Source organism: Bos taurus, chromosome 5 (assembly GCF_002263795.3).
Source record: "Bos taurus isolate L1 Dominette 01449 registration number 42190680 breed Hereford chromosome 5, ARS-UCD2.0, whole genome shotgun sequence".
NCBI lineage: Eukaryota > Metazoa > Chordata > Mammalia > Artiodactyla > Bovidae > Bos > Bos taurus.
The window spans coordinates 87,972,831-87,989,908 of record NC_037332.1 but is presented as its reverse complement, the minus strand read 5'-3'; the positions used below and the strand labels follow the sequence as shown (position 1 = coordinate 87,989,908).

The following is a 17,078-nucleotide window of genomic DNA, read 5'->3' as shown; positions in this document are numbered from 1 at the left end:
GGTAAGGAAGACTCTCTACAGAAAAATTTTTTTGAAGAAAAAGACTAATAAATTTCACTGTATAGAAATGTTGAATTCTGACAGAACATAAGCTAAACAATATGTGTCAGGTTAGAAGAAAACATTAATATTTGCTATATACATAATATAAACTGTTTGTATAAATCAACAGGAAAATAGTTTTTAAAAAGAAAAAAGCACAAAATTAGCAAAAAATACAGGTAATTTACAGAATAAAAAATACAGAGTCAACACCCACTCAGCTTTCTTGTATTCAGAAAACAACGCATATGAAGTAAAAAATCAAGTATCATTTTTAACTCAACAAACCGAAAAGAAAAGATGAATAGCACGTAATGTTTTCAATACTGGGAAACAGGCAGTCTGATGCATTATGGAAGAGGAAGTAATGGTACATTCTGGAAGTGTAATTTCATGGTATCTGTCAAATTAAATGTTGTTTGGTTGTGTTTCTGAACGTCTATTTTATGGGAATACTTACTTCAGAACTGAAACAAGGAGCGCAGCATTGTTTACCAAGTGACACTCAAGTGCTATTCAGTCGGATAAGACTTCCTTAGGTGACAAGTGCCTGCGCCCAGACTGTCTGGATATTTTACCCTTAACTGCTGGTGTACATGAGACAGCGTTAAGGTGATGCTCAAGTCTTCTTTTCACAGAGATCAAGAATCTCCACATGAGCAGTCCTTGGAAAAACAGCTCACGGCTCACCGCTGGGCTTCATCAGATAGAGACTGACCCCCAAAAGCTCCCACAGCAGCTGCCAAGATTTCTGGAATCGATACTAGAGCAGGAATTTCCCATCTCTTCCCCAAAATCTGACTGGATATCATTTGATGTACTATATTGTATTATCATATAATCACACATTCTTGTACACTCCCACAGTATTGCTATTTTCATGCATGCAGATGCAGCAAAGTGGTCATTTCTTTGTCTTTAATAAAACTGATCTGATTTCAGTTCACCAATCAATGCCAATCAATGAGTTGGGACTGAAGCCAACAAGTTGGAAAGTAGTAGTAATGAGTAAACATGATATATTATTACTTCTTTGAGCAAAAACGGTGGATTCGCATGTTATTTTTTACCATCTCTAAAGGCAAAAAACAGAAACCCAGCAGAAGCATGAAACAGTGTTTGGATTCCCTTAATCCTGCCTAGTTTATTTACAATTCCCTCCTTCATCCTTCCTGCCTGTCCAGATGGTTTTTGTCTGTTTCCCAAGCTGATTTATGTTCACTGTCTTTAAGATGTTAAATACCCTGAAAGCCTTCTTTCTAATTCCTCACAAGCAGAAGTCATAAATTCTTACCTTTGTCGAATTATGCTGGGGTTAGCTGTCACTAAATGACTTTTGGATCCAACATCCTTAGTGTATTCACTTGACAACGGAGGAAGATTGCATCTAGAAAAACAAAAACAAGCACTTCAGAATGATTTACATACTTTTAAAACAAGTCAACTATCATGGCAAATAGGAATTTACTAAGTCTAGCTCAATTCACAAATAAATGATTTTTGTCACCTCTTCCTTTTAATAGATGTTAGAGGACTATTACAGAATCTTCAGAATGTTGTCATAAAAACTATTTCTGTGTTAGAAGAAAGAAAATGTCAGCAAGAGAGGTAAGAAATCTACTAAAGGAAAGATACAACTAGAGTTAATTTATTCCATTCAAAATATTTTTGAGGTGAGAAGTCAGGGTGCATTAGACTTGAAATGAGCATTTAGGGGTGTGGCCCCTGGGCAGTGGTCCCCAACCTTTTTGGATCCAGGGACTGATTTTCATGGAAGACAACTTTCTCACGAACTGGGTGGGAGGGAGGGTCTCAAGATGATTCAAGCGCATTACACTTTGTGCACTTTATTTCTATTATTATTACATCAGCTTTACCTCAGGTCATGAGGCATTAGATCCCAGAGGTTGGGGATCCCTGTGCTAGAAGATACAGGACCTACAGTCCTCTCTGTGGATACCAACAAGCCTCAAGAGAAATGGAAGAATTGTATTTGCTTGTGTTTCTCATTCTTTTCCCGAATTCTAAATTATGAGTACATTTGAGGCAAACTCTGCCACCTAAATCAGTGCATGCATGACCAACGTATGGTTGACTTCCAGTGAAAATGTTTTGTCATCCAAAAAAATGCAGTGATTCTCCACCATCCCAGTCTAAACAAGGGAAAGAGTGCAGGTGACAGAAATAGCCCCTCCCCCCTCCCACACACAACACCCTGCCCTGGGTGCTCTCCTTGACTGCAATGTCTTATGAATGCTTACAATGGAAAATGCTGCAACTGCAAATCCAATCTCATGGCTTTCTACTAGTGGGCTGTCACCCAAGTTATGACATCTGCCTCAGTTTCCCCATTACAAAATGAAGATAATGACTTTTCCTTCAATAAGCTGGGTGTAAGGATTAAAGTAAGAAATGTATTAAAAAGTCCCTACCTTGATGCCTCACACATAGCAAAAGCTCAAAAATATTCCATATCAGAAATATCATATCTTGGTAACTCAGTTAGTCACTCCGTCATGTCTGACTCTTTGCGACCCCTTGGGCTGTAGCCTGCCAGGCTCCTCCATCCATGAAATTCTCTAGGCAACAATACTGGAGTGTGTAGCCATTACCTCCTCCAAGGTATCTTCCCAACCCAAGGATGGAACTCGAGTCTCCTGCACTGTCAGCAGGCAGATTCTTTATCACTGAGCCACCAGGGAAGCCCCAAAAATACTGGAGTGGGTTGCCATGATCATATAAATATAACTAAATACATATTTATTATTTATGACCACCCCAAATAAGTCTATAGCTTCCACTGGACTTTTCTTTTATTACTGAGTACTGATTTCTCCTCTCTAGCCATATCTCTAAGTTGACTCCAACCATCAGAGCACCTCTAACTTCGTATTATTTCATCAAAGTAAAGAATCATTTATTTGTTGTTAGAGATCTTACAAATATCAAGGCCTCAGCCACTTCCCAACTATTAAAATTTCCTGGACAAATTTCCTTCAGGACATGGGGTTGTCCAGAATCGACTCAGCTGATTAGCACAAGTTCCTTGATGTTTTCTTGTATTTATCCCCGTGACTCCCACCACATCAGGGCATCTGAGGTAGAAATTTGTCTCACTTGATTTGGAATCTTACTTTCATCTGCTCTTTGGTAATAAGATCCTGATTCTTCTGACAGCTCCCCACAGAGTAATGAGTCAGCCAGTTGGTGACTTTCGCTGAGTGCCCATTGAAAACAAACACAATGGGCATTGTGAGAAGCCCGGGGGAAGCCGAGTCTCAGAGCCTACTTGAGGCGTCCACAGTCTAACGGTCCCATCACATCCATGCGGTTTCTGAGGGCTGTGCTGGGGAATGAGCTTACTCATAATGGCCAGGCTCATCTGACCATGGTGCTGACCTTGGGATTCAACTGATCTCTGCTAAGATCAGTTTTATCTCAGGATAAAACACAGGCTAGAATTCGAGCACCTTTTTCTCTCTTTTCTTGGATGAATATAATTATTTACTTAGTTTTTTTTTAGTTTTTATTGGAATATAGTTGATTTACAATGTTCTGTTAATTTCAAGTGTTTACAGCAAAGTGAATCAGTTATACATATATATTGATATGTTTCCATTCTTTTTCAAATTCTTAGGTTATGACAGAATATTGAGTATAATTCCCTGTGCTATACAGTAGGTCCTTCTTAGTTGACTATTTTATATATAGTAGTGTGTGTATGTTAATTCCAAACTCCTAATTTATCACTTCCCCCTCGATCTTGATGGCCCTTCATAACATTTGAGAATCAATCTCACTATATTAAAACTGTAAACTCTATTGCTACAAAGTGCAGTCAACCTATTCTGTCATCAGTAAATGAAAGGAGTTGGTGTTCATGGATAACAACTTTGTTTTTCCGTGTGTTCCTTGTAGGTTGATCCACGGCTCATATGTCTGGATCCCTTCACATCTCCTTTGTTGTCCAGTTGCTCAGTCATGTCAGACTCTTTGTGACCCCATGGACTACAGCACACCAGGCTTCCCTGTCTTTCACCATCTCCCGGAGTTTGCTCAAACTCCTGTCCATTGAGTCGGTGATGCCATCCAGCCATCTCATCCTCCATCATCCCCTTCCCTGCCTTCAATCTTGTCCAGCATCAGGGTCTTTTCCAATCAGTCAGCTCTATGCATCAGGTGGCCAAACTACTGGAGCTTCAGCATCCATCCTTCCAATGAATATTCAGGGTTGATTTCCTTTAGGATTGACTAGTTTGATCTCTCTGCTGTCCAACAGACTCTCAAGAGTCTTCTCCAACACCATAGTTTGAAAGCATCAACTCTTCAGCGCTCAGCCTTCTTTATGGTCCAACTTTCACATTCATACATGACTACTTGAAAAATCACACCTTTGACTATACAGACACCTCCTATTACAAAGCAAAACCTCAGAAATACACTTCCAGAGACTAAATGCCAAATTCTATAACATAGTGAAATGTTTAAAACAATAAGGATAATATTTTATACATCCATTTCTGGAAAATAATGCCATTGTACTCTGGTATAAATAACTGTTCTTCTGGGTAAACTTTGTCTTCAAGTATGAATGCTCGTGATACTTCCCTGCAGCTCCCAGGGAAAAAAAAGCACACTGTAATTTTAGCTCAACTTCTAAATTGATAATTACATAGATTTACATAAAAGGCACATTTAATACAATCAAATTGTTTCTTATAAGGCATAATTGTGTAAAAGTGTTTCAAACTTTGCTTTATTGTTTATTGGCACAATGAACGGATATTACTGGCTGAAGTGTCTTAGTAACTGTGCCCGGGATCATAGAGGATGTGACCACAGAATTGATGAGAAATGAAAATTCTTTGAAGTGGGGAGTGAAGATGGGTGGGGAATGGGTAGAATGGAATAGAATACATTTAAAAATTCCTTTTTAAATTATATGTATACTTCAATACATAAAACACATATAATTGAGTATAATTCACAAGCACCAAAATTATACTGTCTTCACTCATATTCCTGAGCCAGCCAATTTCTTGCCAGGATATAATCACTGTTACCTCTGTCTTTCAGAACTTCAAGCTAAATGATATTTAACAGTATTATTTTTTTTAAGTGTCACTTTTGGTTACAAATGTTTAGAGCAAATGTTTACTTTGAAATATGGGAAGGTATATTTTAGCATTAAAAGACGTGTTTGAAAATGTCCAAGCAAAGGAAATTATGGCATTGTTACAATTCTGGAAAACATCTTGAACTGTAATCCGGTACACCATTGTGTATAGGTAAGGCTATTTTGGGATCTCGTCTTTCACTGTAATGGTGCATGTACCCTATAGTCTAGGATCAGACATACATGTTTCTAATCATATTCACTAAGTGTTTCATTTTGAACATATGCTATTACCTCAATTTTCGCAAGGTGCCCCCAAAATGTGTATTAATCAACCATGTATAAATAGATCCATAAGTGGTCAAATAAGAATAATTTACAATTAATCAACATTTAATTACTCCCATATTATAAATTCTTTGTGTGTATGTGTGTGTGTGTGTGTGCTCAGTTGTGTCCGACTCTTTGTGACCACATAGACTGTAGCCTGCCAGGCTCCTCTGTTTTTGGGACTTTCCAGGCAAGAATACTGGAGGGGATTGCCATTTCCTTCTCCAGAGGATCTTCCCGACCCAGGGATCAAACCCGTGTCTCCCATGTCTCCTGCACTGCAAGCGGATTCTTTCCTGCTGAGCCACTGGGGAAGCCCCATAAACTATCAATTCCATTCAGTCACTCAGTCGTGTCCAACTCTTTGTGACCCCACAGACTGCAGCATGCCAGGCTTCCCTGTCCATTACCAACGAGCTTACTCAAACTCATGTCCACTGAGTCGGTGATGTCATACAACCATCTCATCCTCTGTTGTTCCCTTCTCTTCCTGCCTTCAATCTTTCCCAGCATCAGGGTCTTTCCAGTAAGTCAGTTCTTCCCATGAGGGAGCCGAAGTAGTGGAGTTTCAGTTTCAGCATCAGTCCTTCCAATGAGTATTCAGGACTGATCTCCTTTAGGATGGACTGGTTGGATCTCCTTGCCGTCCAAGGGACTCTCAAGAGTTTTCTCCAACACCACAGTTAAAAAGCATCAATTCTTCAGTGCTCAGCTTTCTTTATAGTACAACTGTCACATGCATACATGACTACTGGAAAAACCACAGCTCTGACTAGACGGACCTTTGTTGGCAAAGTAATGCCTCTGCTTTTTAATATGCTGTCTAGGTTGGTCATAGCTTTTCTTCCAAGAAGCAAGTGTCGTTTAATTTCACGGCTGCAGTCACCATCTGCAGTGATTTTGGAGACCAAAATAATAAAGTCTGTCACTGTTTCCATTGTTTCCCCATCTATTTGCCATGAACTATAAATAAAGCTTTTTAAAGATTCAAATGTGTTATGACAATGGCACCATTCTTGAAATTGAATCAAAGGCACATGCACATATACCTCTAGTTTTAATGCTGCCTTCTTTGAATTCTTTTCAATCCTCACCTCTCTCATCATCCCATGAACATCCCATGAACATTGTTTAATCCTGTGCTGTGCACCCTAATCACAGGCACTTATTAATTTTGAATGTGAATATATCAACAGTGATTGTATACAATGCAAATGTGGTCTTGTGTATTTGTAATAAATAAATGTGGATAACCCCATAAGATGCTTAATACTGATCTTCTACACATTAAGTTTAAAAAATATCCATCTTCCTAAATGTGGTGCCACACACATGTGTGCTCAGGAATAATTTAAGAAAACACATTTATTGTACTGCCTTCTTCTACATTGTACTCAGACATCTTAAAATCAATTAACTTTCCTGAATCTGTGAATATAATATTTCCACTTCCTCCTTACATAGTTTCTGGAAAAAGCAAGTCAACTTATACTTGAGAGCAATATGAAAAATCAAACTAGACTACACGAATGTGTTACAGTTGTGTGATAGTCACATTATCACAGAATCAGAGTTTCCACAATGGAAAGGCTTAGGGAATTGTCTGCAGCCACCTCTGCAAGATTATCAGAAAGCTGAGCTGCAGCAAAGGTACCATGGTGCGCTGTGGGTCACAGAGCGAGTCTGTGGCAAGGGCTGGTTCTTTGCCCTCAGACCCCCCCTAACGCCAGTGTCATGGAGGGAGTGCCTCTGCTCTCCTCCTCCACTCTGCTCTCCAGGTGATCGTCTCCGCTTCTATAGCTACCATCTCACCATGCTCACCCCATGGCTCACAACCCTGTGGAGCCTTGGTGTCCTTCCCACATCAGAGCTTGGAAAGGCTGGCCTGTACCCAGAGTGGAATGGACAGAGGGCTCCATCCAGACACCCCTTCCCCACAGAAGGACCCCACTCACTCATCGTTCACCTCTGAGCCACCCTGACCTCGGCAATGACACAGCTCCAGATTCTAAGTCCATGATGGACCTGTCCAACATACCATTTCCAACCCCAGTGAAGACCCAATACAGATCAGATACTCGTGAAGCAGATGTTGACCTGAATTAAGAGAACTACATTTTTCTCTTCTCCTCGCTTCTATTTTTTTTATCTTTCTTGTCTTCTATTTTTATTGCAAAAATTAATCATTACAGTGGAGAGGAAAACACAGTCTCACACTGGAAAAACTAGGGCAGGGTACCTCCATAAAGGAAAGATACAAAAGGATTCCCCCTCTGCTGCAGGCTTCACCAGTGAGATGAAGTCTTCTGAGGAGCCCAACCCTTGCTCTCTCAGAAGGAATCTGACCCTCCCCTTGAAATGGCTTCCTTGAAACACTCTCAGACAAGCTTTACTCTCCCCTACTCCACTTAGCTCAGAGTCCAGAGGAGGCCAAATGTTCCCTCAGCTACCTTTTTTTGGTTTGTTTCGTCACTTTAGACCATTATTTATTTATCCTTATTATCCTTAAAAATGAACACAAAACCCCAACCTCCACCCCACTTCAGCTTTCCACCCTCTGTGTTGCTTGAGAGTCAGTCGTCCTGGCCCCAGAGCCTTCTCAGAAGGTAAAAAATCTGCCTGCAATGCAGGAGATCCAGGTTCAATCCCTGGGCTGAGATGATCCTCTGGAGAAGGAAGTGGCAACCCACTCTAATATTCTTGCCTGAAGAATTCCATGGGCAGAGGAGTCTGGCGGGCCACAGTCAGACACAACTGAGCGACCAACACAAAGCCTCAATGCCTCACTTACTCCCACTTCAAGGAGACTTTGGGGCCATCGTGTAAGACACTCCCCAGAGTAGCCTCCAAGCTCCTACATTTCTTCAGTAACAAGTGTCCTCTTTGTCTATAACATATCTGCTCATCCCAGAGAAGCTGACGTCAGATTCTTAAGAAGTCACATGTTCCAGCGGGCCATTCTTTGACACTAACTCTCATTTTTCCATCTTCCTTTATCTTTCCCATTTCCACTCCCTCAGGTCTGAATGGTACTGTCGTATGGCCCCATTGCACCCCTTCCTTTCTCCATGCCTCTCAGGGCCAACATCCTTCCAGCTCAGATTCCAAAGCTCTCTCCAGCCATGCTGTCCCTCCTCACCCTTCTCCTCTCTCCCCCAGACAATCCTAAGCCTGTGTCCATCTGATCACTCACTGTCTTTCTTTCTGGTCAAAATCACCCAGTGGTGCAGGTTGGCACCATTTCAGTGTCACGGTCTCTATCCTCGGCTGGGTGTGTCTTAGCAGTCCCCTTACACACCCCTGCAGGAACCTCCTGTTTTCCAGTACAAGCGACATCACGTCACCACTCCACTCAGTCCCCTTACTAAGCTGCCACCTTGCTCAAAATGCATTCCCCCTCCTTCCTTCCAGTTTTCCTAGTCCTGCACAGATCCACTCCCTCTTTGAATTCCACTCACTACTTCCAAATGCTTTTGTGAAAAACAAAGCAGCAAAGTGTGCAGAATGAAATGAAATCGTTTATTCATTGAGAATTCGTCTTAAGGACAAGTTTTAAAGTTGGAGTCACCCAACTGTATCATCTAAAATAAGATGAGTGTTTCCACTTTGGGTATCTCCCCTTGGCCTCTGAGTGTTTCTTTTCTTTGTGCTTTCTTGGGGCCTGTTCCCTGGTTCCCTGGCCCTCTCCTCAACTCACTTGTATGTGAACCTGGAGGGAAGTCGAAGAGAAGCTACAGCTGATTAATCACCAGTGACTGGTCGCCAAAGGCCCCGGGGCTGGCGGGAGGGGTGAGGGAGAGGAGAGAAGGCGGAGGCCGCGCTGTGGGAGCTCTCTCTTACCGCATGACAAAATCTGCTTCATCTATTTGACGGCCACAGCCACTCTTCTTCAGAATCCCACCATTTCCCACCACCGCGCATTTCTTCAAGGGCAGCTGGAATGGGGTTGCCTAGCAACAGAAAACAAGGCGGGTTTTCACTGCAGAGAACACACAACCGCTCACCAAATCATTGTTTACAGCAGACCCGGCCGGAGACTTTGATTGAAGACTGGGCAAAGTGAAAAGAGTGCATAGAAAGAAAGATGCCAGGAAGCCTGCAAGGAGCAAACTAGCCCATTCCTTTGAAATAAAAACATTTCTTTTTTAACTCCCTGAAGTGGATTTCAATACAACCACATTTTGGGTCTCAAACTGGCCATGCATATAATAGGGAGTGACTGCTAAGGAAAATGGAAAAATCCCCACTAGACACTGGATTCTTTTCAAAGGCATTAAGCTGGGAACAAACTCAAATGAATTCTACTCCCCTATTTAGATGCACTTTCATTCGTTCATACAATCAGTCATTCACTCAACAGACGTTGCTGAGCGTTTCCTATGCTAACTGTTGGGGATAAACACAAAGACAGCGAAGTCACAGGTCTCAGGATTCACAGTTTGGGATGCGAGGAGAGTGTGAATATATAAGCTTATGTAACAGACCGTATTGTGAAGGTGACCTCGCTGTACAACAGGAATGTTTCACATGTGGTGGAGAAGCCAGAGAGGGATGAGAAGGCACGTCTGTGAAGCCGACTCAGGGAGAGCTTTCTAACTTGAGATGAATCTTTAAGGATGAGTAGGATTTTGCAGGCAGGGAGAGCAGCATCAACAGAGGTGCAGAAGTATGTTGAGAGCGAGTGCAGTGTTTATGAGCAAATGCACACTCTGGGTCTGTTTAGAACTTAGGAGCGACTCAGGGGCAAGTGACTTGTATCTAACCAGGCAGCATGTGACTTTCTGCAGACACTGACCTGGACTGCAAAGAAAATGTCCCATGTACCTGAATGTTCCCTGGAGTGCTATTTATAGTACCAGGGACTATCAAAACCCAGCAACAGCCCTGGAAGTGAAATGTGACATTCAGTCTCTTTTAGCTGGGTCAGCAAGAACCACCAGCACAGCATTTCCTGCTTGCTGAAACCAGGCACAGTGGCTGGCAGTCTCTGGCGGAAGACCTTACATCTGTATAAAACAACCATGACCATATTAAGTCACCACTGTTGATGAATCTGAGGGCATCATATGGATTACACCAAAAGAATAAATGATTATATGACCATATGCACATAGGTATAAATAATTAAAGCAGAAAAATGAAATTCCAGGAATGTACATAGTCACTGGGAGCTGAGGGGCACTCAGCAAAGCTCAAGAAGGAAATTTAACTTCCTTGATTTCTAGTTTGTAAAAGGAACAGGCAGAGCTCTGACAATAAAGGTAATGAAGATACAGCACTGAAACTGCAGTGTTAAGCATATGCCTGCAGATGGAAAGGCTTTCCGGAGACTGTCCAGTGACCTCCAGAGCAGGATACAGAGAAGGAGGGTCAGGAAAAGGGCTGTACTCCAGCTCTCCCGGATGAGCCAGGATGATACATGGCATTTTTCTCACTCACTCCTGGGAGGAAGATTTGAATCAATACTAGAAATACACAAGTCAGATCTGTAATTTGCTAGATGTAGATTAAGGTATTTATGCTCAAGTTAACTGCCCTTTTATTCCACAAATATTTACTGAGTTCCTACTATGTTCCAAGCACTGTCCTGGGTGACCAGGATATAATAATCCCTGTTCACAAGGAGGTCAGATTCCAGTGGAAAATGGATGATAAAGACAAATGAATAAAATAAACAGAATATCATATGGTGGAGAGAAAGAAATCACTGGCATGAGAAAATCAGGAAATACTTTTGAAGAAAACCTGCCATTGAACTAGGGTGGTCAGGAGATATGGAAGCAAATCCCTTGAAAGTGAGGGGATAGTGAGCCTTTCAGGCACCTGGGGGAGTCGCTGGGGCAGACATGGAAGAGGGACATTCCTGGGTTTTAAATGAAGAGAAAGAGGTCACTGTGTCTGGAGATGAGTAAGCAAGGGACAGAGGAGAAGAGATCAGAGACTTAGCTGGTAGGAAGGTTGGGGAATAAATTCTAAGGGCTTTGGAGGATACTGTAAAGACTCTAAGTTTTATTCTCAGATGAGAATCAAGTCAAGGTAGGGTGAGCAAAGGAGTGGCATTCTGTCATATTCTAGAACAATCACTCTGCTGCTGGGTGAATAGGCTGCAAGATGTCACGCACAGAAAGAGAGACCAGTCTCCTGAAATGACAGGCTAGAGATTATGGTGGCCTGGGCTAGAGTCAGAGCAGTGGGGGTGGCAAGAAGTAAGCAGATTCTGGAGATGTTTTGGAGGAAGAGCTGACCAGAGCTGCAATGAAAATAGGATAAGGGAAGAATCAAGAACAATGCCAAGGCCGGGGCTCAGACAACTGCAAAGAGGGACTTGCTGTTTACTGTGACGTGGACAATAACAGAGAGGCAGGTCTGGGTGAGATGATTTGGAGTTCACTTTTAAGGACATAAAATATGAAATCTCCATAAGCCATTTAAGTGGTGATGTCAAATAAGCAGTTGAATATATGAGAATACAGTCAGGGAACCTATTTCTCCTGAAGATAGAAAGCATACAATTGGTATTTAAAATCAGAGGACTACCTGGTGAGCGAGTTTAGACAGGAAAGAGAGGAGGTCTTAGATCTGAATCTCCAGATGCTCCAAGAAAGAAATTAGGAGACTGAGAAGAAATAGGTAAAAGACACTGAGGAGTGGTCAATGGAGGAGAAAAAAAAAAAACAGGAAAGTAATGTGTCTTAGAAGTAAGTTTTTTCTTTTTTTAAAAGTAACCTAAAGATACTCAAGAAGAACAGGAGAAAACTGCAGCAAATGCTATTGATAGATTATATAAAATAAGAGCTGAAAATTGCCATGGGATTTTGAACACAGAGGTCAATGGTAACCTTCACCAGGACAGATCTGGTTCAGAAGTGAGGATGGAAGCCTGATCGGAGTACAGTGAGTAATATGTGGATATTTGCAACTATTCGTATATAGTTTATATGAAAAGTATGGTCTCACTCATGCTCAACTAATATTTAGTTTGCTTTGTAAAAGTCAACTTAAGCCCCACTTCCAGACCCCCACCCCACCCCCGTTGTTAAGGAAAAGTCCCTGGACCAGATTGACTGGCAATCTCAGTTTTCTGAACAAGAATCTGGGCACAGAACATGCAAATCTGGAAAGCAGTAGTAACAGCATAAACCTGGGCACAAATACTACCTCCTAACTTCCAGATTTTGGGACCCCTTGACATTTCACTTCCTGTCTCTAAAGACGGAACATGCTGCATAGGATTACATGAAACGACAGAGGTAAAGCATTTCACCAAGCTACTAGCATGGTGGTTCGCCCATTACCCTTCCCCCTCTTCTTTCACCTTTTTCCTTCTCCTAGCAAGGTTACTGACTTGTTAAAGCCGCAGAATACTCAGATTCCATGAGTTTTGGGGAATACATGGTAAAAGAGTGATTCTCAAAATCTGTCTTAACACAGATGATCTTATGGCAGAAAATTTACCTATTTTCTATGGTGTTCACCTATTTGAGGTGACCCTAGTGGTAAAGAATCTGCCTGCCAATGCAAGAGACGTCGGTTTGATTCCAGGATCGAGAAGATCCCCTGGAGGAGGAAATGGCAACCCACTCCATTTTGCCTGGGAAATCCCATGGACAGAGGAGCCTGGTGGGCTATAGTCTGTGGGGTTGCAAATGAGTCGGACAAGACAGAACACACACACGTACATATGTAATCTTCCTGTATGTATAAAGTGAAGCCACTTAGTCGTGTCTGACTCTTTGCGACCCCATGGACTATAACCTACTAGGCTCCTCTGTCCATCGGATTTTCCAAGCAAGAATACTGGAGTGCGTTACCATTTCCTTCTCCAGGGGATCTTCCCGACTCAGGGACTGAACTAGGTCTCCTGCATTGCAGGCAGACACTTTACTGTCTGAGCCACCAGGGAAGCCCCTTCTGTATGTATATATGTATATAAATATATATACTTTTCAAAGCCTTTGAACTGAAGTCTGGTTGAGGAGGAAGCCATTTATGAGTTGGAGCTGGTAATATTTGCTTACTTCCTCTTCATTTGGTCAATACTGGCCCTCACACAGCAATTTCATTTCAATAACTATTTCTCCAGTGCCCTGAGTGCACTCTTCAGGGCATTGGCAGCAGCAAACAGAAGAGCTCACCAAAGTTTAAAAAGGAAAAACTTAATAGGGAAAATACTGTGAATTTTTTTTAACTAATTGAGATAATACTACCATTATTCTATTTAAGATGCAGAATATCTCATCTTGGCAATGGTCAATGCTTATTAGAATGATGTGTGAACAAGGTGTTCTCCATTTGGTTGTTTATTACACAGAAAGGGGGGCTTCCCAGTTGGTGCTAGTGGTAAAGAACCCACCTGCCAACGCAGGAAACTAAGAGATGTGGTTTCAATCCCTGGGTTGGGAAGATCCCCTGGAGGAGGGCATGGCAACCTGCTCCTGTATTCTTGCCTGGAGAATCCCATGGACAGAGGAACCTGATGGGCTACAGTTCATAGGGTCACAAAGAGTAGACACAACTGAAGCAACTTAGCACATATGCATCCACATAGAAAGAACTGATAATGTTTTGGATAGTCCATTTCCACATAAAGATTGTGATTCTGTTAAGGAGTATTTTTATTAAGGTACTAACTTCATTCTTTCTTTTCAAAGGTATCTCCTTGCATCCATGTAAGAAAATATCTACTAGATCTGAGAACACAGCACTATGCTACAACACTCCTCGTGCTAACCTTAAAAGTACTACTCTAAATGAAAGGCTGGATTAGGCAAATTGATTACAGCCATGGGCTCAAAATATTGCATGACCACCAATTCACCTTATAAATCTTTGTCCACGTTTTTTCACCTATCACTCTTCCATCTGTTAATGGCCATCTTCTTAATGACTATATTATATTAACCATCTGGATTCAGATTATGGTTTGCCAGGCCCCTCAAACTCTCAGTGCTTCACTGGAAGTCAGGCATGATAATAACCATTTCCCATCTGTCTCTCAGTATGATTATGAAAATTAAAAATGAACTGAGGTGTTGAAACTTATCAGAAAACTCTGAAATCCTATATAAATGAGATTAGTACATTACTAAACACTAAAAAACTAAATTCTCTGGAGAAAAAATATCATTACATTGCTGGACCACTACTATTACATGTAGTTTATCCTTGTGTGAGGGGCTTGCAATGTCAAAGGTTTTATATAGATTTTAAACAAAGCACTTTTTATCATTGGCCCTTTGAGGGTGTATCTACTTGACCAAAGAAGTTTTTTTTTTTAATAATTATTTATCTTATTTATTTATTATTTTTACTTTTGGCTGTGCTGGGTCTTTGTTGCTGTGCACGAGTTTTCTCTAGTTTTGGAGAGCAGGGACTACTCTCTAGGTGCAGCACACCAGCTTCTCATTGCAGTGGCTTCTCTTGTTGCAGAGCACAGGCTCCAGCATGCACAGGTTTCAGTAGTCACAGCACACGAGCTCAGTAGTTGTGGCTCCCGGGCTCTAGAGCACGGACTCAGCAGCTGTGCTGCACAGGCTTAGCTGTCCTGCAGCACGTGCGATCTTCCTGGACCAAGGATTGAACCAGTGTCCCCTGCATTGCAAGGTAGACTCAACTACTGGATCACCAGGGAGCCCAGTCAATGAGTTTTTAAATGCACATATTTGTATGAATCATTCCAAATACCATATTTTTTTTTTGCTCACTGCTCTACACACAAATTAAGAATAGATGAGATGATCAACAGCTTGCTCAATAAGCTAATTATTTATATTTAATCCGAAGAGTTCTGTTGAGCATCCAATCTACTTGAAACAGTGTCTGCCCTAAACAGTGGCATTTTCTTAACATCATAATGGATATATTATTTTATTTATTTTTAAAATATATTTTATTGAAATACAGTTGATTTACAGTGTTAACTTCTGCTGTACAGCAAAGTGATTCAGTTACACATATACATACATTCCTTACTTATATTCTTTTTCATTATGGTCTATCACAAGATACTGAATATAGTTCCCTGTGCTATACAGATGGATTTTGTTCTTTATCCATACTGTGTATAATAGTTTGCATCTGCTGATCCCAAACTCCTACTTCATCCCTTCCCCATTCCCCCTTCCCCTTGGCAACCACAAATCTGTTCTCACGTCTGTGAGCCTGTTTCTGTTTCGTAGGTTAAGTTCACTCGTGGCATATTTGAGACTCCACATATAAGCAATATCACGTATTTGTTCTTCTCTGTCTGACTTACTTCACTTAGTATGATCATCTCTAGGTCCATCCATATTGCCGCAGATTGTATTATTTCATTCTTTTTTATGGCTGAGCAGTATTCCATCTTCTTTATCCATTGTCTTTTGATGAACATTTAGGTTGTTCCCATGTCTTGGTTATTGTGCATAGTGCTGCTATGAATTTAGGGGTGCACGTATCTTTTTGAATTATCACTTTGCCCAGACATATGCCCAGGAATGGAATAACTGGATCACATGACAACTCCATTTTTAGTTTTTTGAGGAATCGCCACACTGCTTTTCACAATGGCTGCACCAATTTGTATTCCCACCAGCACTGTAGGATGGTTACCTTTTTTCCACATCCTCTTCAGCACTCACTGTTTATAGATTTTTTCAATGGTGGTTACTTTGACCACCGTGAGGTGGTACCTCACCGTAGTTTTGACTTGTACTTCTCTAATAATTAGCAATGTTGAACATCTTTTCATGTGACCATTGGCCATCTGTATGTCTTCTTTGGAAAAAATGTCTATTTAAATCTTCTGCCATAATGGATATATAATTTAATCTCCAAACTTTAAGAACAAACACAAATTCCACCACTCTCTAAATAAGAGTCAATTAATGAAGCCATTCAGAATCTTGCTTCTGAGATTACCTCATCCTCATCACTGTCCATAGCCTACACTCTCTGTGTCTCTTCTTAAATAGCTCTGATGCCTGGTTTGCCTTTAATTCAACAATTATTTGTTGAGCCCTGTTAAGGAGCAGGAGCTGTTTTGAATTCTGGAAAGGGACTGATGAACAAACCTGACATATATCTTGCTCATGGAAACAGGAAACAAAATTTAACAAATAGGAAAGTATAGAGTGTTATATAAGGTTAAGAAAAAGATCTTTCTGAGGAAATGACGCTGGGACCTGAGGACTACAGTTTTTAGGCATAAGAAAGACAGTTGAGATTTCTGGCCTATTAGATAATCTTCAGTTCTGTTCAGGTCAGTTGCTCAGTCGTGTCCGACTCTTTGCAAGCCCATGAATCGCAGCATGCCAGGCCTCCCTGTCCATCACCAACTCCCGGAGTTCACCCAGACTCATGTCCATCGAGTCAGTGATGCCATCCAGCCATCTCATCCTCTGTCATCCCCTTCTCCTCCTGCCCTCAATCCCTCCCAGCATCAGAGTCTTTTCCAATGAGTCAACTCTTTGCATGAGGTGGCCAAAGTACTGGACTTTCAGCTTTAGCATCATTCCTTCCAAAGAAATCCCAGGGCTGATCTCCTTCAGAATGGACTGGTTGGATCTCCTTGCAGTCCAGGGGACTCTCAAGAGTCTTCTCCAACACCACA

General features: G+C 41.4%; 1 protein-coding gene across 2 annotated transcripts in view; it reads right to left on the bottom strand.

The window, feature by feature from the left end:
• Positions 1-17,078, bottom strand: part of ST8SIA1 (ST8 alpha-N-acetyl-neuraminide alpha-2,8-sialyltransferase 1) — a 183,223-nt gene that overhangs the window by 69,478 nt on the left and 96,667 nt on the right. For both annotated transcript variants that reach the window (XR_003034555.2, NM_001032299.1), the window contains 2 exon segments: positions 9,329-9,438; positions 1,337-1,429 (listed from right to left, as the gene is read on the bottom strand). Coding sequence is in view for 1 of the 2 variants with exons in the window: in NM_001032299.1 (NP_001027470.1) it covers positions 1,337-1,429; positions 9,329-9,438 (203 nt within the window). In the remaining variant the exon portion in view is untranslated.